Below are 26070 nucleotides of genomic sequence, written 5' to 3' on the forward strand. Positions count from 1 at the left end.
ATGTTAAAACTGGCGTCATGATATCAGAGTGTATTCTAAACTCGATAGTCAGATGTTATGAAAAAGGGGGAAATGCATAAAAAGGGCCAGTCAACTCTTTTGCTAAACACAGGGACTGGGAATAAAAACAATAACATGAAGAAGAAGACAAAAGGAGGTGGAGGTGGAGGAGGAGGAGGAGGAGGAGGAGGAGGAGGAGGAGGAGGAGGAGGAGGAGAAGGAGAAGGAGAAGGGGAAGTAATAGTAGAAGGGGAGAAGAAAAAGATTTAAAAAAATATATGAATATATGAAAATGTCATTTCTGATCCATTTATTTGGCCGACTTCACTTGATGTATTTCTACCTCAATAAAAAAAATGAAAAGGAAATACTATTTATCATGTGTGTTATTGTTTGTGCAACCTTGCTTCCTGGCTGTAGCTAAAATAAGAATATAGGGCCTAGTTAGATCTAGATATATGTACTTATGTTGTGCAATCACTGCACTGATTAGTGAACACGCTAAATAATCACATTCACAATACACCAGTGTAGGGCAGTGCACAAAATTCTACAACTCCAACTGAGCTGGGTCCACGTCCAAAAAACTAACTCAACTGTCTAACGACGCGACATGACACAAATATTATTTATGGTAGTCTAGTCTATGATTAATTTTTCTGCTTTCACTCAATATGACAAACTAACGTACTCCTCCATTTGCATGGAGCTCTCATTCAAGCAAATAACCTCGTAGTGAGTCGTGACATGGTCATGAATATGGATCGGGCTTCGTCTTCGAGTCTCGCCGTACTCCCGGTCGTTGTACCCGGGGCGCTGCTGGGCTGGCCGACTAGCGCCTAGCCACCTCGCTCCAGCTCCACTCAGTGTTGGGCGATCAAAATATCCCGATGCCAGCGCACATGTCACATGCACAACAAGACAACAACCGCGACCGTGAAAAGTTTGCATGAAGCGCAAGAAGTAGGTTCATCTAGAGATCTACCTCGTATTATTTTATTTTAGTTATGTTACTTATAAGGTAAACAAGTAATGAAATATATTTTAAAATGAAACATTTATTTAATTTGGACCGGTAAACTACTTAACATTTTATTAATTATCAAAAATGCTTTCTTCATTTTACTAATCTTTATTAAATTAAAGATGGCTGCGCCCATGAGAGAAGAAAAGGATATGTCTGTGACAAGCCGTTTAAAGCACTTAAACGCTGTAAAAGTTGTAAATCGACATTTTATTGGTATGATTTAGAATTCTGTTTGTGTAAGATTGCATCTTTTGGTAGTTTAGTATGATGTAGACAACATGATCCTATGGCTATGCACTGTGCTATGCCCATGGCCATGCAGCCCAGTGCAGTGGCAGACCGCGCTAGTTCAGCCAGGCCAGGGCCTAAGGCTATGGGCATTGACTGGATTGGTTGCACGGTCTCATTTTTTGTGACCATCAAGCGAAAAGCATCATAATGCAACATTTTGAGATGATTCATGTTGCTCTTAGACTCTTAGTCTTTCTGAAACTTTTAGTTTTACTGGTTTTAGAGCATGTCAGTGAATCGATAGTTCAATTAATATAACTAGCTAGTTACTCTCTAGTAATATTACTGACATTGGTACTGAGTCAGTGCACTGTGCTGTCTAGTTACTTGAGGCTTGTAGTAGTTTTTAGTAAGACTTAGAGTAGTATAACACAAACTTTTCAGGTTAGACATTTCAAGGAAATAACAGACTATTATTGTTAGTGTTATTTGAATGTTGTGTTGCCGAGATCTACAAAATTACAAATCATGTAAATCTACTTGCTTAAATGTGTATGTTATGCTATTCTTAAAATTCTATTCTACTTCCATAATACAGTTCCAGAGAATGCCAAATCCATGACTGGCCGACCCATAAACTCGAGTGCTCACCAAAAGACCGGTCCACTAGTGGTCACCAAGAAGATACGGAAGCTGTGGGAACTGAAACGGTGAACTTACAAACCCTGACACTTGATGAACAAACCTGCAAAGATGATGAACAAACCTTGAGGAAGTTGGGTAACAGTGAACTGCTTACAGGTTCAGCTTACAAGTCTTCTGCAGAACGACAGGAGAAGGTCCTGCAACCTGGTGAAAGAACAGAATCAGAGTCTTCAACATCTACAGTAGACAGCATTAGAGACCCTGTGACAATTGCTGTTAAAACAAGCAAACAAAAACATTGTGTCACTCTTGACAGGCAGAGTACTGGGACAAGCTTAATGGCTGACATTTCGAGAGCAGCTTGTATCCCATTTGAGCAGATGAAGTTGATCCATAAGGGAAAACTGATGAACCCTGACATTATACATGAAACCCTCAAAGACAGAGCTGTCTTTCAAGCCATTGGAGAAGTTGCAGAGAATGAGGAAGGACTAAGCGGGAAGGACATCACATGCGTGATGGACCAGATGAAAGTGGATCGTAACACAGCCATCAAAGCTCTAAGAAACACCAAAAATGCCATTGATGCTATTTTGTATCTTGGCAACAAATAGTCTATACGGTGAATATTTGCATGAATAAATCAGTCATGCATTTAAACAAAAGAAGCTGAATATAGCCTTTATTGCCTTGAAAAAAATCACCTTGATATATACTGTATATATATATAGTTTTCATATCCATATGTTTATTTTTAAATATGTTACCCTGCATTATGAATTATTCATTAATTGATACTCGTTAAAGGGCAAGTCCACCCTGATTTAAGTTGTTTTTAATAGATGCCCCAAAAATGAGAAGAACCGGTCAGTGAAAATTTGAGCAAATTCCAATTAAAATAAGAAAGTTATGAATATATATTATTGAAGCTGCAATAATTATTTTCAAAAATTTGGCAACCGTGGCAACTTAAAAAAAAAAAAATGATCGTTCATGCACCCAATATATAATTATTGCATATATGTTTCTATAACATCCTCATTTAAGGAAGAAATCTATTCCGTCATCAATAATTAAGAAAATTAAAGTTTATGAGATTTTCTGTATAGAGCTAATTGGAGAGGACCTAGCAAGATGCATCAGAGTTGCCAATTTGTGTTTGGTTGATCGTAACTTTAAAAATTTGGCATTAAGAGAAAGGCGTAAAGAGGATAAATAATTTTATTGACGACCGTTCATTCTAAATAGATACATGTACATAAAACCTTGAATAATATTGTGTGAAGTATGGCTCTCTTATTTGCAAGTCAGATTCAACAGATTGTAAATTTTTCCAAGAGGTCTGAGAGTTTTAAATGGGTGTCATACGGTAGAAATGGGAAACCGGTCGCTGGTAGGAAGAGGGTAAGAAATGAGAGAGGGCGTTTGAGTGAATGACAGGAAGAGGAAATGAAGTGAGGACTAGTGCATGAGGTGGAAGAGAAGAGGAAAGTGAGAGAGCCAAAGGAAGTGGTATTAAACGGGAGGGGGGTGGTGAGGAAATGAGAGAACAGAGTAAAGATATGTTTTAATGCACATGAAAGTGGAGGAAGGAAACAGTGGGATAGAAAAAAACTTTGATAGCAACACACCAGACTCGTTCACAAAATAATCATAAGAAGGCATTCATCAACCCCGGGCCCCCTCCCCTGTGCCGAACTTTAGTATTTAAAGAAAATCGATGGCTAGGCCTGCAGCAAGGTGCCTGATTAAACCATGTTTACATCTAAGCTAAAATGAATTTTTATGATGAAATAACATTTCAAGAAATCAAAGTGACCATTGTTGCTCGCTTGCTTCGCTCCCTCACAAAATCCAAAAACAGGATGACAACGGAATGCCCCAAATTCCTCACACTCGGCCATTGCAGCGTATATTTTGATGACAAAATAATGTTTTTACTACAATAAGAAGTGCCTCGCTCGCTTCGCCTGCTTTCACAGTTATGTAGATAATTTTTGACGGGGGCGCAATTCCCCCCCCCCCCCCCCCCATTGCGCACCCTTACCTGACGCCAAATCATAGATACGCCACTTCCACACACAAAAAATGTCAGTGGAAGTTGAAAAGATAATATATTAGACCAGACAAAAGTGTCCTTTTTTTTTTACTCGGGATGGGGGTCGATATTAGCACTTTGTCTTATAATTGGGAATTTCGATCAAGTTAAAATTTTAGGAGGGCATAAAAATCAATTAAGGCAAAAAAAATTGTAATTAAAGCAAGTCATATAATTGATTGGGTGGTTGCTTTTATTAATATCCCATGCAAAATTAACAAAGCATAATACTCTTTTACAAATCATTTTCTTTAAGTGATATGGAAGTTTAAAAAATAAAGTAGAAAGTAAAAAATAATCCTGAATCATAGTAGTCAATGACATGAAATATATTGTTCTGTCAATCATTGAATTGAATTGATAATGGTTTTATTGAGAATAAAAGAACAACAATGCATCGCGGCCTACAAGGCCGAATTGGGCAATGTTTTACAAATGTAAAATACAATATATAAAAACATTCATATTAAATGACATCAAATTAATGAACTGAACTTGAATGAGTAAATTGTTAAAAATAATATTTAACTTTAAAATTCGTATTTCTTATTATTATTTGATCTCCCTAACTAATTTTTATATAAAAAGGAGATAAAGAAAAGTGAAGAAGAACGTGATGGTGGTGTAGAGTAAAGAAAGCATAGACAAGAGGATGGTGAGATTATGAAGAGGGAGAAGAAGAGAAAAAGTAGAAGAGAAAGAGGAAGAAGGAGAAGAAGAAGATTCAAGTGGGGATAGTAAGATGATAGGCAGCGGGAAGTGCGAATAGTGACACCATCATAATGTATCGATATAAAAATTCAAGCTTTACACATTATCAAACTATTAATGGTAGAGGCGGAGTTATGTAGAAAATAAATACTTATATGAATTATTGTACGAATTAAAAATTTACTCTAGGTAATATTAACTTCAGTACAGCAAATGCAGTGATTCTATTATACAGATACAAAGATTGGACCCCAGTATAAATATAAAATTGGTATATGTGTATAAATATTATAATAAAAAAAATATTTTAAAAAAAAAAACGTACTCAAAAGATAAGCATGTTCACTGAATTAAACTACATGAAAGCGGAATACACAAGCACAAAATAAAAAGAGAAATGAAACAAAATACGATGTTTTACGGCTAAAAGTGGAAGAGAGAGAGAAAAATAGATTGGGTTGCGAAGATAAATGGATACATGGATAGATAAATAAAGTTCATAGAGGATTGCGATTTAGCTAGTAAATTCGTGATACCACACCATTCGTTGCTGTGATTCTTGTCAAGTAGGGGCAGCGAAGCGTCTTCAAAAGTGGGGGCACCAACAGGGCACTTTCTGAAAAAGGGGGCACCTATAAAGGAAAATCTCAAAGTGAACATAATTTTCAGACATTGGTTTATACCCCCTTCATCGTTATGATTGCAAGTTCACTATCAGGGATGACATCAATATTTGTCTCTCTCTTTACGTAATACAAGATACTGCTTAAGCAGCATACTTTGTAGTTGGGTGTGATGGTCTGAATATTAATTTTTTAATGAGCGAAGCGAGCGAGCAAAATGTTTAGATTTGTGAGGTCGCAGTAAGGAAAATTACATCTTAGATAAACACTGATTAGTTTTAAGCACAATCTAATGAAGAAAGACTGAACAATTCTTTTATGAGTAACATATAATGATAAAAACTATAAATGAGAGCAGCATAGCGAGCGAGCTCTAGGGAAATTAAAGGAATTAAAGGGCAATTATCAGAGGTAAAAATGGTGCACTTCTTGTACCTGAAAAGGGACACCCAACAGCGATTAAAAAGGCACTTATGAGAGTGGAAATGGGGCATCTGTTGAAGGAAAAGGGGACCTATCAGATTTTCATAGGGGGTTATATCAGATGTAAAAAAGGTCATTTGGCGGGGAAGGGGCTCATATATATATAAAAGGTTAAAGTGAACTTATCCGAAGGAAATATGGTACTTATGAGAAAGGAAAAGGGGCACGTGTCCCAAGAAGGGCACTTATCAGAAGTGAAAACTGGTATTTCAGAGAAAGGGAAGGGGTTCGTGCTACAAAGGGAAGGGCACGTATCAGAAGCAAAAAGTGAAATTATTAAACAGGAAAAGGGGCACGAGTCAAAGTAAAAAGTGCAGAAATATCAGAGGTGAGAAGGAGAATTTCTCGCAACTGAAAAGAGGCACTCACCAGAGATGAAAAGGGGCACTTATGAGAAAGGAAAAAGGGCGCCTTCAGATTTTTGATAGTGGCAATATTATTAATGGGGTGTAAAGGGGGCATTTATGAGAAGGAAAAGGGGCATTTATCAAAGGTAAACAGGGGCACTCATCAAAGAAGTAAAAGAGCACTTATCAGAAGGGGAAGGGGGCAATTATTACAATTAAAAAGGGGCACTTGTCAAAGTAAAACGTGTACCTATCAGAGCTATTGATCCCTGTTATTTTACTTTATTAACATTAATCTATAGAAGATGATATTTCCTTTCACCTATATAATGTCATGTCATTATAGCAAACATTTGCAAGTTCCATGAAACACTAAATTCCAGAGCACAGGTAAGCCGGCATATATAGGCCTATATAATTACATGTCAGCTTACTATTTCCATGGATAAAGTAATTACAAACAATGTATTTCGAAACTATTCTTATAGCCCTATTACTCATCGTTTTCAACACTGGGTTTCCCCGATACTGTACAAATTTTCGTCATCGAAATTACTGAATATCTCTGGTTCTTCTTACACAAAGGCCGGGGTATACAAAGTTCATGAAGTAGAATATTCGCCCCCGCATATATTACTCATGTCGATACATATATATTATAGACAGCCCAGCACACTTAATGATTTACAAACTTTCTAGACAATAAAGTCCTTGCAGAGCAACTAAATGCAGTTACAAGTAGATATTTTAACTGGATATTCATATCAATTGAACCATAATGTGCAATCCCCGTCAAAATAATACTCTTCGATCCTTCTCTCTCCGCCGTTACTTCACCCATATCGGGCTATGTGTATCACTTACGTAGATGTCCCGTTATAATTCGCAAAACTGTGTACGGGAATCTACCAATATGTGTGTATTCTTTTGATCTTCCGGGCGGCCGAGGAATCGCGGAGGCGGATCATGAATATTCATTGTGTAATCAGGCACGTCACTGAGGATGCCGAAAAGTACGGGTGCCAATTTGATGAAGGCGCATTGTATAATGATTAGCACAAAAGCCTGCATACAGTGTTTTCGTACTATCGCATGTTCGTTGGGCTTTCCCCATCTCGGTCCGAGAGGTGCCTATTGTTCAGGGGGGGGGGGGGGGGGTTGAATGAATAGATCATCCCCCTGAACAATAGGTATCAATTTGTTATGATCTATATATGTCATTTGAAAGAAAGACGAATAAAATCTTATCTTATCTTATCTTATCTAATTACAGATTTACGCCCATGGGTGAGGCATAAATTCGCTTGAGAGGCTGACTTTAAATACCCACATAAATACTATCCAGTCTGAAGGACAGTCCACGTATTATTGATTATTTTAAACCCGGGGGGGGGGGGGGGTATCCGCTACCACGGTTCTCGCCTTCATGACTCAGTGTAGAAATTGAGAATGCATGGCTGTGACCAGGCGCGTACGCAGGATTTTTTCAAGGGGGGGGGGGGGTTTAAAATTTATAAATCGGTCCGCAAATTTCGCAACGACTCAGACAGCCGCTGAATAAGCAGGGGGGGGGGGGGGGGGTAAGAGGTCACTTTTTTTTTGGGGGGGGGGGTCTCGAAATTTAAAATGGTTCTCCATAAAAATGAGTTATATATATATATATATTTTTTTTTTTTTTTTTTGGGGGGGGGGGGGGGGGGGTCCCAAAAATTTCGCAACGACTCAGCCAGCCGCTGAATAAGCGGAGGGGGGGGGGGGGTAAGAGGACATTTTTAATTTAAAAAAAAAATGAGAGGGGGTTCCTCCAAAACACACACAAAAAACCTGGGGTTCGACCCCAACCCCCCCCCCCCCCCCAACACGTACGCGTCTGGATGTTATAATGTAATCTATAACCTTCAGCTTTCTCTCCAGAATCTCTTAAATATTACATGTGGATGTATGTAGCCCACTCTCTTGTATTATGATGCCAAAGTTAAGTCCCTCTTTTCTTTTACAAAGTTTTGTCTGCCCAAAGCCGATAAAAAGTTGCGATTGAACTTACATACTAAATCAATAAGTTGCAGTCACACAGTAAAGGTTCTGTGTCCCTGTCTCCCTGACTAGTTCCAATTGTAGCCAACATCAAATTCTTTTATAAATGTAATATTCCTGTGTGAAATTTTAATTATTTAAACATATTTGTGGCTTACACCCAGTACATCAGATCGATTGATCGATCTGTATTGAAAAAATAACATCACATTCTGTATAGAACTTTGCAGGAATTATGAATATGTCACGTAGGCCTAGAGTACTATCTGTGAAATTTAAACGTATTCAAATTATGCAAGGAAACCCGTTTACTTTGACTAGACTTCACTGTCAGATACTATTGAGTGACTGGCTGACATCTTTTTTTCTAACGTACATAAAATGAGATGTAACAGGTACATGAGCATTTGTCTACATCAATAACCCACTTCTTTTAATGATCAAAACTGATTGAATCTTTGCGCAGCAGAAAACGTACGACCATTCGGTACAAGGGTCTGAAAATCAGTTTACTTAATAAAAGGGCTGCAATCCCTCAAGACGATTCGACAACTAACGGTCGTTATTTTCCCCACACAAAAGACATTTTCAAGCCCTTTCGTTTTGAGGGAAGTTCTAAATTAAGTATTTTCTTTCAAATGCCGTTGTAATCATTGGCAGGACACTGGCAGGACACTAATTGGCGTGGGGTCCAGGGGCGGAGCCCCAGAAGCTCAGAGGTTCTATGCATTAAATTACCGTCACACTAGCATCAAGGAGCCCGCCTTAGGGCCCTAGGTGGAATCAAGGGGGAGTAGGGCCCTCGGAAGCTCAGGGTTTTTTTCGGTATTTAGGCTAATCACGGTCAGATGCATGAGCATATTTTAATACATCGATATATTGTGACACTGGCAGGTCACTTTTCTTTTTTTTCTTTCTCTCTTCTTTCTATTTCTTACACTTTTTCGAAAAAAGTGGGAGGGGAAGCTCGAGGCCCCCGAGCCCGCCGTTCCGCGGGCCCTGACATGTAAGCCTTCACATAAGCACATTTCTCGCCTGACAGTAAATATAGGAATTTGTCATTTTCCAAGAAACGCATAAAAAAGTATAATTAACTAAAAAGTGAGGGAAAATCTCGGAAAATTATGTCATTTTAGCAGCACTTTGTAAATCGCCGGTATCGAAATAAACCACGGTTGAATTTTATGGGGGGGGGGGGGGCATCCCACTTCCTCCGTACGTCAGTGCATCCCCTCGATTTACACCTTGTTGGGGGAAAAAAAAATCGCATCTGGTCTCCCCTTCCTCACTTCTTTTTGTCTTCCTTTTTCTTTCCCTTTCTCTCTTTTTTTCCCTTTCCCTTCCCTTCCTTCTCTCTCTTTTGGGTTTAATAGGGGGAGGGGGAGGCAAGGCCCGTTCGGCCCCCTAGATCCGCGCCTGGTCCAGGACATAGCAGAATTATCATGCTATAAGTAAGAATAAAATCTGCAAATTTAGGCGAAATCTGTATTAGACCAACCTACACGGCTACACCCCCCTCCCCCCCCCCCCCCCTCTCCGATACACACACGCACACAAATACAGGGCCTGCATGCTCACGGATTCATTCGAATGTGTATTGCAGTTATTATTTGCAGTTCAACAAATATTTTTTAAATGGATTGTGCTATTTTGATTATTTGTGAATCTGAAACGATGAACAATCAATCGAGCTATGTCGTTGAAGAAAATATAACGGAAACCTCTACAATCTTTCAAGTTTGTAAATGACCTTCAAATTGGCAACTGTGTCGCCTCTGCTATGCTCTTCGACCAAGTGTTGGCCGTGGATGTCCCATGTATGTAGCGGTACGGTAACCCCGTGTGTGCCCGTGATCGTGATAGCTAGCACGGTTGTGGTGTGTATAGCGTGCGTGATATGCGACTAGACTCGATCGACTGTACTGTGGAATTATTTGTATTGACTCGATAGTATAGTGGACCGTATACCGTACCGCTGACTCGCTACCAATTTCCGAGACTCTTGTCGACGAACTGCAAATCGTAATTGGACTAGAGCTTCCCCAAAATTTCGGGGCAGTTATTAGGGCTTATTCGTCACCATAGTGGTTCTACGGGAGACTATGGGGGATTACCTGTCCCCCAGAAAACAACAGGTAGTCGTCCGATTGCGAGAGAGAATTGAGAAAGTTCGGAAAGGAAAAGCGCAATCTCTTCGAATTTTTGATTCTTCCACTCCTCAAAGGAGAGAACAAGAAAGGCAAGATACACAAGAGTTTCATCGACGAATTATTGAAAACAGAAACAAGAGAACTCCGAGGAATGTGAAAGCACAAGAGAGTGGACAGTCTAAAGTAAAATCTGAACCTAACGGGAACTGTTCAAATAGCGAAATGGGGCGAAATCAACCCCAAGTTGTGGTAAGTATTTTTGTGTAACTTGTTTGTGCCGTCGTGCACGTATTCCGGTGCAAGCCGGTCGCCGTATGCCCCCGTTATTATCGGTGCGGAATTGACACACTGCAGTGTATCACCGTGGATCATTTTGTTTTGGGCCACTTTTAGTTCGACGCGGCGTCCCTATTTCTAATGAAAAATAAAGCTTTTCTATTCATTTTTATAAATAATTGACCATATGTTGGCTTCCTGTCTTTTCACTTCTTCATAACCTATGTCCACTTTATTCAACATTCAGATCTAATCAATCTCATGTTAACTGTCATCGATAACTTCGTCCTAGTTTTTGTGTAGAGCAGCCCGCAATCGGCGGGTCTTGTTGACTTTGTTATACTAGTTTTGAGCGTTCGCAGCCATTGTAGTATGATTGTGCACTGTTTGAAGGCTGGGGTGAAGGGTTGGCCAGCTCACAGCTGATTGATCAATACACCATTGAAATGTGCGTTAGCTAGTTTGGGTTCAAATTAACACAGTGAAGAATATGGCTCAGCTGGTATCTTTTCCTGAAGATACCAGTTTTTATCTCTACATTTAATAAAAGTATTTCTTTCTATTCTAGTTTGAACTCATTGAATGAACAGATGGAGAATGATGATCATGACATAATCCTTGATTATTTTGTCTGTTCAGTTGCAGTTGTCATCCATTCTCAGAGGCAGAGCCAGTCCTCAAGTAGGACAATAACTCTTTGTTAAAGTTTATGAGTTGATGCCCTTCTGGCTTAAAACAGACAAATTGTAATTTGTACATGTCAGAAAAGTCAAAGACTGTCATCATTGCAACCTCTCTATAAATGGCCACTAGGCCTGTTGTAGTTTGTACATGTATGTCCATCTCTCTTGTATCCTATTCCTTCCTCCGCTCAGGTCGGAGATCGTCGGCACTGTGAGTCTGCCAAAGTTACATAAATGGCTATCTATAGGTCGTTAGGTAGATTTTTACGGGTTGTGTGAAGGACTGAAGGTTGCAAAAAAAATATAGACTATTTTACAGAATCTGTCTATTTAGGTCATCTATTTAAAGTAGCTACTGTTCCCCCTCATTAATCTCAGAATCTCAAAATGGTATCCAGACATCGCTTAGAAGCACTAATGTCTAGAGAGTAGAGATGGTGTTGCTTCCCGTGCAATGTGCATTTTAAATTGATGCATTGCTCTTTTGGAGGTATAGTTTAAAGGTTTGTGTAGAGTTCAGGTTTTTGACGCCTGGCGGGAGATTGTTCCAGTCTCCTTGTATTTGGTATGAAGCTGTTCAGATATGCATTTGTTCATTTAGATGGTCATTATAGACAGGTTTTAATTGTACTTTTATTGTAATGGATGAAAAGTGCCGGAATCTATCTATGTTTGGTTAATTTAACTCCTTACCTGTAGATGATGTGTGACTGTTAGTTCCTGTAAATGGAATCTTGAATTGGAATTTTTGCTTATTGATTGAAAAAGCTCAAATAATTTATTTCTCTTATGGTACAGAGCATTACATTATTATGTAGAAGTTACATTGTAGTACAGTGTAGAAAAAGTAGATCACCCAACTGACTCGAGTATTAGAATTTACATGTACAGTGTAGGCCTGTCATTCTAGATGACAGTGGAACAGGCAGTTGCAATCCATGTGTTTAGCCTAAGAAGGCTTACAAATACCTTTAGAGTGGGTTGAAGAAGAAAAAAATGTATCTGGCTAACAAACCACCAGACCCTCATACAAATGTCCAAATATTAATATCCTACTGTGTGAAAAAAGTAGATCTTTTAAAAGTTGAAAGATAACAAGCCACACAACAGTACACATGTAATAACATTTACCATGTACATGTAGTTCATTTTGGCTGGTCACCTTCAAAACAAAAAAGGTTGCACCTAAATTCTCTTCTTGTTTCCGTTCTTTTTCTCTCTTCGTTGATTTTTTTCAATCAGAATACAGAGGCCTCACTTACATTTTGGAAAGGAACCCAGAATGAACTTGTTACAGTCTGTAACTCTGTATGCATAATTGCATATACCCTGTGTTAAAATTGAGACATAAATGGTGGCCGGACTTGGGGTTTGGGCTCCTATCTCTTCCATGCACTTGTTAGTGTAGAGCCATAAGGAGGCTCAGTTGGTAGAGCAGTGGTTTCATAATCCAGTGACCCGGGTTCAAAACCAAGGCGATGCGCTAGTGCCCTTTGGTAAGGCATTAATCCTCATTACCAGGTCTCTCGAAGACGACCTGAAGCCGTCTGGTTGCTTACTAACAAGCATTTATGCTTTCTTAGCAGTCAGGTAAAATAACCACCGCTACACACTTACTTGATTTCCTCTAAATGATGTAACTCGTCCTTGTCATCCCCTTGGTCATTGCTTACATAAGATGAACCAGAGGTTACCATTTGACCACTAGATCAACTCACAGTTTATACAGATCATTATAATTTTGAAAGGGGCACTAATGTCCTTTGGCAAGACATTGATCTACATTTGCCACACTCAACCCAGATGATGTACATTTAAATGGGTACCTGGCAGGAATTAATTCCTTGAAAGGCTAGAGCGCCGTCTGACAGACATGAGCGCTATACAAGAACCCACTATTATTATTATTATTATTTCGGCCATACATCATGATGAATGCCTGTGTACAGGTCTAGGTTTCTCACAGATGTCTTGGATAGTTGGATGTCATGAAAACTGATATTTCAGAAATTGAATGCCCCATTCTGTGCAGACAAGAAAACAATCAGAAGCAAACTTAATTCTTTGGAAGAACACTGTAAATTGGAGCTAATAAGTTGAACATTTTGGTTCCTATGACTATCTTAAAGTACCGTAACTCTGATGTCAATAACAGAGTTGTTACTGTTGTTTTAGATTTTAGCCGTGTATCATTCAGTTGTGAATATTTACGCTAAGAGGTCGATGTTAGCATTAGAAAGAAAAAAAATCGTAAAAAAATTACAAAAAATAAAACAATAAGCATTGGGTTTTACTATGCATCATATCAGTACTTTACTGTCGATTATATAATGGGATAACAATTTCAAAATGGGGAATAAATAGGTGAATTGTATTGTGAGATGAAACTAGAAGAAGCAGTATAATCCTTTTGTTTTTGTTTCCAATGACTCAAATGTTTAAGGCTGTCAAGGTGGCACCTTTTGGTATTTTCTAGGCTAGTATTTACATTCATAAATGAGATAGAGGGTGAATAGAAAGCCTTTAAATCTGTAAGGAAAATCACCACAATTCAATGTTTTCCAGAAAGCGAGGGAGAGAAGAAAGAGGGAACAAAAAAATCAAACATATTATACTCATGCATGTACACATACTAGTATTGCAATGGTGGCTATGGAGAAAAAGTTTGGCAGAACTCCAAAACATTTTACTTTGAAATGGTAAAGCTCTGAGTTCAGTAAGGGAAAGGGCTCCCTCTTTTGACGCACAGTCAATCTAAGAAAGAGCACTGCACTGAACTTCCATCAAGTTCTGTGCACCAATTCATCAACACGGGCCAATGAGAAGTGAGTCAGTGTACTGGTTCTCGTGCGTGACTAACGGAGCATGGCATTGCCTTACAAATCTCGTTGACTGGTCTAGGACTGGTTCATTGTGTGACCATATGTAGACTCTATGTAGCTGCCTTACAGGGTTGTGTTGAGTCCTGACTTTAGTTCAGAGCTGCTTAGGGTATGAGTAATCCTCCCAAACAAGAGCTGTTCCATGTAGCTTGGAGCATATATTGTGCACTGTTACACTGACTCACATGTACATGTATACAATGATCTATTTTGGTCAATATGAAGAAGAACTACAGTAATGTCTTTGCTGTACACATGAACTTCATTACATGCTTTTAAAATGTACATTGTGGAATTAGTATGAATGTTATTGTTACACTGTTACACTGACTAACATGTATACAATGATCTATTTTGATCAACATTAAGAGCCACTGTTTTTGCTGTACACATGAACTTCAGTACATGCTTTCACAATTCACATTGTGGAATTACATGTAGTATGAATTTCATTGTCTCTAAAACAATGTGGGCTGATTAAAAATTCACATACAGTCTGTATTGTGTGACTCCTACACATAATGTATGGCTGAGGTACACATGTGCTCTGTTTCTCTGTACGTCATACAAAAGAATTAAATGTAAATGTATGCATATTCCACAACTATTAAATACATAATCCAATATGAAATGAATCATACCATGATTTCATAAATGTCATTTGAAAGAAATGGGGAAATAGATTATGTTTTTTTAATTTTATTTACCACTTAGGGCAAAAGGAATAATTATCATTGTTGACCCAGTACTCGTGCAATGAACAAATGTAAAAGAAAACAAATAGATACATGTAGCAACATGTGCATGTACATGTACAGTATGTCTGCAGGATTTTCTACAAAATGAGTTTGTTGTTCGTGGCTGGTAGTTTTGATTTGTTATTCTATCAAACTTCATTGGAAGCAATGGACAGAATTGAACTTTGGGGACTATGTAATTTGTTTCATTCCAACTTACGTGTACTTACCGTTACTAGTAGAACTGAAGATTATTTGTATCAGGAAATCCAACCTTATCAGCAAACATTGCTAAAAGAAAGCAGAAAAATCAGAGAAGCAAACCAGCGAAAGTTTGAATGAAATTGACAAAGACTAAGAAGGAAAGTTATGATTTTTAAAAAGTTGTAATGATGTAATCACTAATTCACTATAACATGTACAGTATGTGAACTTCAAATTGGCTGAATCGGTATTGTCACTGTGATGTAGTGCTGGACAACTTTTTGTGCCAGCACACAAAGTAACTTAAAGAACTTTTTTCTCTAAAAATATATGACCCAGGGAGGGTCTTTTCTCTTTAGATGACCTACAATTGTACACTCTCTATAATGTATTTAGAGTAGTGTCCCAAGGGAGAAAGCCGTTTGGAGGAAAACAGAAATTAATGATATTCTTTAGTTGTCTGTTGTAACTACGTCACAATCCACTGGCAAAGTTAACAATTTGAGATTCGCCATATTTATAGTGATCTCATATTTCAAAAATCTCTTTATTACAAAACGAAACTCACTGACTGTACTACAGAGACATTCGGGGCATGAAACTATTGCAAATCTGGGAATTTTATGCACACCAAAGTTTCCATGTAGGTTTTTGTTGCATAAAGTGTTATAATGGAAAATTAAGATGGAACCAAAAAAAAAAGATGAGGAAAAACTTGAAACTTACTTGTAAGGAGAAGAATATATGTTGGAAAAAAACTAACAAGCAAATGTTTTGGTCAAGTACATGCATATACTGGTAGCTAACTAGCTAAACTGGTATATCTTATTGCTCATGAATCTTATTTCATTTACCAACAGGAAGATTGTTCAAGTGTTACTTCTATAGTTAAAAAACTGCATTACGAATTAAAGTGTAAATTTACCCTTTCTCTTTAAATTTACTGGAATATTATGCACGTTGTCTCTAGTCAACATGGACAAGTATGATGTATCTCTTATCAGTTAAATCTAATTTGAAAGAGGTGAAATTTGCCCCTCTTCTGTTATTTCATTTTATTTTTTTCATTTGCTGATCTGTTCTAATCTTTAAATCTAGAACTGCAATGATAATAGAGAGCACATGAATTGGGTGTGTGAGGCAGATTATATGAAGATGAACTCTCGTCCCTCCTACGCACACACGTCTCTCTTACTAAATCAGGGGATTGTGAAACACACCCATGTATTGCATGTTAGTACATGTACCAACTCAATGCATGCCATTTTGTATTCTGGAAAATAACAAAACAAAACAAAACAAAACAACTATCAGTGGGGAGTCATTTTTTTAAAGTTTCTTTCTTTTTATGTGAAAATCACTCTTGTATACTAATCGCAAAAGTTTATAGATTTACAGTGGTCTCACTTTCATTTTCACTTTCTAGGCATCTTGCTTTTACAAAATATTGCTTTTTTTTTTGCTGTTGCTTTAAAAAAATAGACAGAATGAAACAAATGTCCCAAATAGTTATGAGCGATTCACCTGTGAAGAGCCTTGGCACCCCTCTCCCCTCCTCCCCCCCCCCCCAAAAGGGAAATCTTAATTTTTATTTTTCTATCAAAGAAGCAATTGATTATGAATATTTCTCGCGGGATTATTTGGATATTAGCTTATCTTAGTGTAAATTAAAAAGAACTCAAGTGAACGATAGAGATATTTGACACCCAAAACCCTGGATTCAGGAGGAGAGAATATATATGTCTCCCTCCTTTTGAGAAAATCTGAAAATCTTACCTTTTTCCCCTCCAGAAAAAAAAGTCAAGAAAGAGCTGGAATGATAAAGATGACTTTACACCCAAGCAGTTCTCTTATTTCATTTTGCAGGACTTTGAGAAACTACATGTAGATGTATAGAGCTTTTTGTCAAATTAAAAAAAAAGTCAAGGAAGTATGAAACGTAATTGAGAATTGAGATAATTTAGTTTCATGGGCTGCATCATTTGTGCATGCTTTAGTTCATATTGATCCAAGTCTGGTTCAGAATTGAGTTTACAGTTTTACACTTCTATCAAATTGAAGAAAAGATGCTTCTGACTTGGAGCTCAAAATTTTCCTGCATTTTCATAATATATCTTTATCCAATGTAATTCTTGCCAGGCTTAAAGAAAAAAGACAGGATTTGAATGAAAACATCCCCATAAAAAGTTTTGACTCTGCCTTCCATTTCTATATTTTCTTCTTCAAAAAAATAGAGGTGGATTATGAAAAGATGTGGAAAAAAGCTAAAGATTTCCTCTATTGGGAAATCTTGGGGACTTTTCCACTGTTTATGTTCAGTCCATGGTCCACGATCATAGCAAGCACGTGTTTCTGGAGCTTCGGCTTAGCTTGGCTCCTTATCATCAGAGTGATGTAGCCATCAGGGAAAAACAGGAGGGCACTTTGACCCCAGGCCTGGGAGAGTTGACAGAGACTTCATGAATTTTGCAGTGAAGAGCGCACTTGTCCTGCCTCGCTCGCTGCTGCTGTGTTGCACTTGTTCTTGTTGGTACTTCCCTTCAGTCAACAACTCACGTACGTGTATGTGTACATGTTGTCATGCCATGCATGCGCCATTTTAACAGGCTGCAGATATAATAGCAACTGTTGCAGGGGACACTTCTCATATTCCAGGCAATGATGAGGGGCGAAGGAAAGCTACAGGGATTGTTTCATAAAACGTGTTATCGATAACAAATTTGCTCTCAGCCAATCAAATGCCACAATTTCATTACTGTTACTTGCAAATTGATAGCAAGATTTATGAAACGGGACCCAGGTCTATAGGCAACCTGATTGCAGTATTCTTGCAGCATTCATGAAGTTTTGCTAAAAGCACATACAGTATCGTACAAATCATGTGAGAAATAACAAACAAACAAAATCAACAAATTAATAACAAACAAAAAATCAAAGATATATTTGGAAGGAGGGGGTGGGGAGGATGTAGCCTGGCCTGGGTTATGTGCTCATTAAAATAACTCTTCAAAGATTATTTGTAGATCTAGGCCTACAAAAGTCAACTAAATCAATGATTGACAATTAAATGAACAAAGGGTCAGACCTTGTTTGGCTTTAAAAAAATGCCCTTATTTATGAAATTGTACTTTTTACTCATAAGTGATTAAACCTATGCCCACAAAATTATTGACAATTTTTTTAAATAGGGTAATGTGAAGTGTTTAGTTCTAGATTTCCCTTCTGTCATCACGAGGCAGCCAATATAATTCAAGCTTAAAAGAAAGGGGTAATATGGATGGTAAAGACTAAGTAATGAATGCTAAATTTCAAGGGGTTAAACATACATGTAGGTATGACAGTTCAACGCTATCTTACAGGTGTACATGAAGGTACATACATAGTGCAGGGGGGGGGGGTGTTTCACAAAGATCTTAAGTTGAACTTAGCTTTAATTTGGTCTTTACAAATTATGGAAAGCCGTTAGCATCTTTGAAAATATTTTGTAAAAGTTATTTTAAAATGCATAAACTGTTGATTCAAATCAGTCTAGCATATTTCATTTTTTGCTTTTGAATATATTTTATTTTAAGGCTACAAATGGCTCTCCATAATGTGAAGTCCAACTTAGAGTTAAGTTCGACTTAGGACCTTTGATCTGTGACAAATGACAGTTTGTGTTATAAGCTACTGAAATCCTTGCTTCTGATTGGTTATCAGCAAATTTGTCACTGATTTTTGTCATTGATTTTTGTCATTGATTTTTGTCATTTGTCATTGAAAAAAGGCTCTGTGAAACAGGTCCCTGGTCTGCTACATGTAATTTATCTGTTTGCTCTGGAACATTAGCAATCCACAAGTGACATCTTTATGGTTTGAAACCTTGTATTCTTTCAACAGAATTCATGTAGAAGCCGTCAGGGAGGCTGAGCTTTACAAATGAGTTCCAAGTGCTACCAAATCTTCGTAGTAGTTTGGAACTTTGTATTTTATAGCACTTTTATCATAACTCTGAGCTTTAATATCTTCTAGCCCCCTTTCTTCCTTTCTCCGATAGGAATAGGCAGCGATATTAGACTTTTTTTCTCCTTCCAATATCGAGGGACGACCCCTTTGAATATCTTTCTAGGAAGGCCTCCCGTTTGACTAACGACCACCAAATTTTGTTGTAAAGTTGTCTTGCCTCACTTGTAAAGTCACAATGATATCGCAGCCAGAGTAGTATGTAATGATGTATATCACACAGTCAACAGAACATCTTTTATTATTTGAATTAATAATTTTATAAAGTATAACTATAATTTTGCGAGGGGCCATACCGAACGAGTGAGAATATCCAGTTTTGAATGGTTAGAGCACTTCAGAGCTTAAGTGTACCATTCTCTATCCTCAAATTATAATTTCCAAGATACCTTTTCTTTTCAGAATCTTCCAGGGATTGCCTTCCCTGCTGGCTGTAAGATATTGTATAACTTGTTGGAAGACATTTCGTGGTACTGCATAAGCCTACGGTAAAGTAAACTGGTTGGCTTGGAAAGGAAGGATGTACAAGTAGATAGAGGGGAAATACTTCAAATGTTCACATATTCACTCTTAAAAGAGGTCCTCCATTTCCTCTCCTTTCCCTTACCCCCCCCCCCCCTTCCCCCACACCTTCTCTTATTCTTTTCTCCGCTCTTAAAGATGAAGTTGAGTTCTGGTCATGCGATTTCATTGTGAAAGAAACGGTGTGGAATCAATCAGAGAAGGTTGATCGTCTAGCATATAAGAATTTGTGTGTATTGCAAGGTTCTGGAATCATCAAAATGATAAGAAATTGGCCAAGTCTTGGTAAAGTTACAAACACTGTACACAGAAAGATGTATATGGGACTACACGAACACGTGGCGTAAAAAACCTACCCCCCCCCCCCCCCGAGTTTTACGATGTACATGACATATTTAGAATATGAAGGCATTTGAAGAGCCATGCTTTTCAGGGAATATTGTCTTATCTGATGTTCTTCCACACTTGCATAATAAGAATGATAACGCTCACAAATTATTTTTCACCTCTTCCCAGAACTCAACTTTCTCTTTAAGGCTCAGAAAATTAATTTGGAGGGAGCAAATGGCTCCACTGCTCCCCCGCCCCCCCCCCCCCCCCAATCCCCCTTTGGCTCTGCACCTGAGCAATTATTACATTTTTTGTTCATTTAAAACGATGGAGTTTCTTGCAATGTCTATTGATCAATAAATCATTTCTTACGAGTTCAGACTAGAACCAAAAAACAGATAAAAGTATTTCATGGCAAAGTAACTTTTAATATATTAGCTTCTTCGATTGGCTCTATTTCAGGGGCAAAAACTAAAATGAAAATCAGTAGTGAAAATAAGGAGAGAAAAAGTTTGTGCAAAAGGTCTGCATGCAATTGCTTTTGAAAGATATTCGAAAAATAAAGAACATAAACATCAAGTTATTGTTTTGGTTGGTCAGTTAACTCATGTTTTCATACAATCAACGATCCCTAAATAGGCCCCCATAGACTGAAGGAAAGTGATTGTGTAGGTTAATAATTTTTTATGCTACAATTAGTCAAGAGAATGATTAAAATATGGTTAAAAGAGGTCTTAATTACTTTTTATGAAGACAATCAATTGAAATATCCATAAATCCTGATTTGAAGTAGTTGCTAGTCAAATTTAATTAAGCTGATTGTTAATAGGCTGACTTAATTTTAACTCATTTATGTAATCTATAAGGGGCGGAGGGGGGGGGGGGGGGGCTATTAAACTGAATGACTACAACTTGAATGGGGGACTTAAAACAATTTGTTAATGAAGTACTGCAGAGTTGTTAATTAACAAGGTAAAGTTGATCTCTGCAATGCATACATTACATACATGTACACCATGTAGCAAACATAACAGCCCTCCTTCCATTTCCTCATGCTGTACACTTGCAATGGCCTGGCATGAGTGAGAGACTCTACTATACAGCCCAAGCATACTGCTGTGTACCAACTACCATACAGCTTGTAAATACTGTACACAACCCACTCTATCATGCTTTATTAGCAGGGCTCTTTCCCCCTATATTCTCTCTCCTCTCTCTCTCTCTCTCTCTCTCTCTCTCTCTCTCTCTCTCTTTCTCTCACTTCTAGTCCCCAGTACTGGAATTGGCTGGATTGGACAGTGGCTGGCTGCCTGCTTGGCTGGCTGGGTTGCTGTTGACGGTGTGTACATGATGTGTGTACGTGCGACTGACTGTTGTGCGTGAAACTTTGTGTACAGCCGGTGCAAGCAATCATATTTTTTCCCCCAAGTTCATCATATGCTGATGGGCAATGAGATGGGCCTGATCATTTATTTGCAAAGCCAGTTTGTGTGAGAAAGTTGCACATGGGGCAGTGATGTGTGTTAGGTATGGTAGGCCTACTCTATCATGTTATGTGAGAATATAAACAACGCAACCAATTTATGAGTGTGTGTGTAGGACTATGGTGGGACTGTATGGGATTTTCCCCCTTTTGGGTTTTTCCCCCTTTTGGGATTTCCCCCCTTTTTTTTGAAGTAATTTACAACAGTATCGATATTAATTTACTTCTCCAGCGAATTCAGTTGCAATTCTTGTCACTTAAAACGATCTGTAACCATTCTATAGAATAATTTGGAATGTTGGCTTTCTGTAGGCACATGTACATCTAAATGTTTTATTAGCACATGATCATTTTCATGTAAACATGGTAACATGTATGAAGAAATGTCTATTAGTACTTGTTACTCTTTTAATCAATAAATTATTGTATTTTTACGAACTTTAGGGTGCGTGTCTTGATAAGGCATAAGCCATACATGACACAGCAGTGGGTATTGTCGGCTGCTTGGCAAAAGGCTATTACTGCCATGAGGCCATTACTGCTAGTAACGATACGTACAATGTAGCTATTATGGCCTTGCGGAAAGCTGACAACTTATGTTGGGCCTATATCTTCACGATTCATACTACAAGGTGATGTACGTGTACATGTACATGGCAGCTTCTAATGTCATTCTTGCTAAATACCATACAGAAGCAGGACAACAGTCTATCTTTGCTTGCCGCGACTTCAAAAGCTTTATTGTCCCAAATTCGCACCAATTCAATAATGGTAATAGTAACAATAATTGTAATTGTAATGGTTACGACTAATGATAATAGTAATAGTAACAATAATATATAAAAGTATACACTTACACAACATACAATATGATTTCCTTTTGGATTTTTGTTTGTTTGGGGGGGGGGTGATTTACTTTTGTTCTAAGATTTACATAAATCCTCTGAGAAATGCCATTCCACCTCCAGAAGTCCAGTTGCAGTTATCTGTGTTTTTATCAAAGGAGGCAGGACTGCTATTGGATACAGGAGTGAAAGATTACTCAATTTGGGAAAAGGGAATGAGTTTTGCTGGAGAGCGACAGAAAATGAAAATTTGGTAGGGTGAAATCTTTGAGGGATACAGCAAGAAAATGTCAGGTTCGGCTCCATGGCGTGATGAGGTTGTGAGGGAAAAAAAAGTGATAAAGGAGGGAGAAGAGAGAGAGAGACATCTCGCTCGGTGTCTTGGTGAAGAAGATGCGACGGTCCTCTTCATCAGCATTGAATGCTGCCAAGCGCATCACCTTAGCTGCTTCCCCGTCAAACCAGCTCCCTGAATAAGATTATAATACAGAGAGAGACTGCCCTCAAGTCGATTGCCGCCACTGCCGTACGTACGCCAGTTGCAGATATGCCCCTCTCTCTCCCACGTAATATACCTGACTAGTCTTGCGGGTCCAAGTGTGCTTTGGCATTAGGGCATAGCACAAGATGAGGATACTTGTGCATCACGCATTGATGCCGAGAAACTCTCGTAAACCCTTCTCTGCTTTTACAGAGGACCCACGGATATCATTGATATGTTAAACACAAGGAAAACAGTAGAATAGGTATATGTGAGCGATTATAACACAAATGATAATGATTTCATTGTTGAAAATAGGGTGCCTGAATTTGACCTGTGAATGAAAAGGGGTTTGGTTGGCGAGACTAGGCTGTGGAAGATAGGGCATGGAGCATCTTTAGCTCCTTGGCATATCATTAACATAACTGTATATTTCTAGTTTTCTGTGTGTGCTTGCATAGAGTCATCAAAGTCAGGCTAGGGGAAAGCTGATATTTAACTTAGCTGATGATGTTCTACCGGGTTCCTTTCCTCATCAGGCATTCTCCATTTTTAAGTGGTTTGAACATTTCACAGTTACATAACACCAAATTATACAACGCACAGTTTCATACAATATACCTGTTTCACACTAAAGACGTTGTCAATCAGTATTAGATAATACAAGTACCTGGAAAATATGCAGCTTGCAATAGAGTGATATACCCTTTTTCTGAAAAAATACCCCCCCCCCCCAAAAAAAAGAAGGTACATTATACCAGGAATTGAACACTTACACTTGCTCAGTAGTAAGTGTACAAAAGGATTATGCAATTGTCATGGATTGAAAGTGTCATTAGGTCTACAAATAGCCAAAAAGAATTGCAAGTGACAAATGTCAAACTCACAAAAGTTTGAAAAGAACCACTTTGACAAACTAATTCTTATATAGACATTAGGACCACAAAGAGTTACAGAGTATTTAAATTCTGTCTGTAGCATATGGCAAACAATGTTATGAGCAATTAAAAAAGAAAGAAATATATATCTAAATGATACATGCATGTTTGCTTTATTACCACCACTATCTTATAAGTACAAAACGATTCAATTTAAATTAGAAGTCAACTTTGTTAAGTTTTACTAGAACATATGCTGAATGTGTACAGAAAACAAGCACTTGCAAGGACATGTACATTGAAAGAATGTTCAGTGCACAATATACGGCTACATGTACATAATATGGTTTGTGCTAGATATATGTGTTTTATTGTTCAAACAATGATGCTCTCATCATTACACCTTAGCTGATGGCAAGTTCTATGTACTTCTCTTGTGGATTCAAATTACCCATTCAAGCATGTTACAATGAATAGGGCCTGCCCCACTCTGCTGATCCCAACAACAAACGCTGTTTGTTTCTTTCACGGGGGACTCTGTGTCTCTATTCTATTTTCTGACGAAGAAGAGTTTCACTTTTTGACCTTTGGCGATCATCGACTGCTGCTTCGGCAGGGAGAAACACTGTGGGAAAAAATGGGATGGGAGTTGCATGGCGTAGACTCAGTTTATATCAAGTGGATATTGTAGGCATTGATATTTTTTAGTTTTGAATGGGACGGGGTAAAGAGGTGCATACAATCGGAACACATTGTGTTAATGGATGCAAAGAAAGCTAGATCAGATAACAGGTGAATGTAGCTACCTGTAAAATCAGAGAAAGAGACAAAGAGTAGTAGCTCCCCCTCTGTCTCCAGTCTTCACTCTACCATGTCCATTTTCTTTCTTTTTCTTACTTTTTTCTGCAAATTTTGTCTCCAACCAAAAACATGAGGGATTCAAACTGCACGTTGATAGTATGTATAGGGCCTACAGGTACTGTCCACACATCTGTACCTTATGAAAAGCCAAGAAAAGTTGAGAATGAAGGAGACAACAAACGTGTTTTCCTTACAAAGTATTATACATTTATGAAAACAAAGAACATTACTAATGCTTTGATCGACCAGAAACACTGAAACTATTAACAGTGAAGCAAACAGAGCATTACTCTCAAATCTGAACATTAGCTAAAGAAAACTTTTCTGTCTATGCTACCAATCATATCCCATTCTTTCTTTGTGGATTGAAGGTTTTTCACGCTTTCATATATAACTGTACTACACTATACACCTCTGTAACGGTACTTCAAAGCATAACTTCCTCTAGCAGCAAGCGTGCGGGCATTTGTGTCATGGCCATAGCCTGACATATCCATGTACATGCACCGAGTCGCCATGACAGTTGTGCTCTTCCTGTTGTGACAAGGATTTCCAGTGAAAAATCAACAATAATGATTTCATGTTCAGCTGGTCTTCAGGAAACTAGCAAGAAAAGAAAAAAATTATTGTCTTCGTTTCCAGCATTATGTCGTCACGTCCAAACGCGACTAGTTTGTTCTCGGGATCTACACTTAAAACTTTGAAATGTAAAGACTAAAGAGTTGGTATTTGTACTCATTATAAGATAGCAGATTGTGAAATCCAGAAGGGCTTTTTCAGTACTGGTATTCTCATCGTTCTAAGTGTTATTTAGCCGAGAATTTTGTTGAGATCAGAGAGGCAATCTTTTGTTTGAGTTCCTCTTGTAAAGTTACTAAAGTTTTGGGCTAAAATCTTCAAATTCATACACAAAATGTAGAGAGGGAAAAAAAGAGTTCTAAAACCCATGAAAAAAAAAGCAAAGGAAATAATGAGAAAAAAATAGAACTATATACTAAAAAGTACTAAAATGGGAACATTTGTTTGCTGAGAACTTTTACAGAGCATTATAGAGCAATATTATTTAAGTGAAAAGGCTTATGTTTTAAAGCACGAAAAGAGACAGAAGGGAACATTTACATGTAGGTTGTGATTTTCAATGTTTTTGTTGGTTAATTTTCCTTTGCCAGGGTTGCACAGTAGATGCCGCCTTTGGGTAGGGGGAAGGGAAGGGGGAGGGGGTGGCAGGCAAGCACAGAAAATTAAGTAATTGCAATGTACTGTAGAAACTACCCCTCCTCCTGCTCAGTGCCCCATTTTTGACTTGTCATGTTGCAATGTGCTTTTGGCTCTGTAATTTGAACTAGAGTTGTGCAATTCACTTTTTCAAAGTCAAAGCTGGCATTTAGGCATGCTTATTGTATGTAAATTTCTACACAAATTGTTCGAGCGACTTTTATGCAATCTGACTGATTTGATCGATCCAGCATGCAGACAAAAACATTTCCCTCTTCCGAATGATCAGTGCTCTAAATCTTGATAACAATACTAGAAAATG

General features: G+C 38.0%; 2 protein-coding genes across 2 annotated transcripts in view; both read left to right on the forward strand.

The window, feature by feature from the left end:
- Nucleotides 1-890: 890 nt before the first annotated feature.
- LOC100889826 lies at nucleotides 891-2813 on the forward strand. Its single transcript, XM_030980196.1, has 3 exons — nucleotides 891-936; nucleotides 1147-1240; nucleotides 1857-2813. Exons 1-3 carry the CDS (start codon nucleotides 891-893, stop codon nucleotides 2515-2517), a joined length of 801 nt encoding a protein of 266 aa, XP_030836056.1. The 3' UTR covers nucleotides 2518-2813.
- Nucleotides 2814-9971: 7158 nt separating this feature from the next.
- LOC594083 (putative uncharacterized protein DDB_G0271606) overlaps nucleotides 9972-26070 on the forward strand; it is a 36013-nt gene continuing 19914 nt past the window's right edge. The window contains exon 1 of the mRNA XM_003729355.3: nucleotides 9972-10598. Within this exon, the coding sequence (XP_003729403.1) occupies nucleotides 10302-10598 (297 nt within the window). The 5' untranslated portion in view covers nucleotides 9972-10301. The remainder of the gene's footprint in view (nucleotides 10599-26070) is intronic.

Source organism: Strongylocentrotus purpuratus, unplaced genomic scaffold (genome assembly GCF_000002235.5).
Source record: "Strongylocentrotus purpuratus isolate Spur 01 unplaced genomic scaffold, Spur_5.0 spur5_scaffold_11, whole genome shotgun sequence".
Classification (NCBI taxonomy): domain Eukaryota; kingdom Metazoa; phylum Echinodermata; class Echinoidea; order Camarodonta; family Strongylocentrotidae; genus Strongylocentrotus; species Strongylocentrotus purpuratus.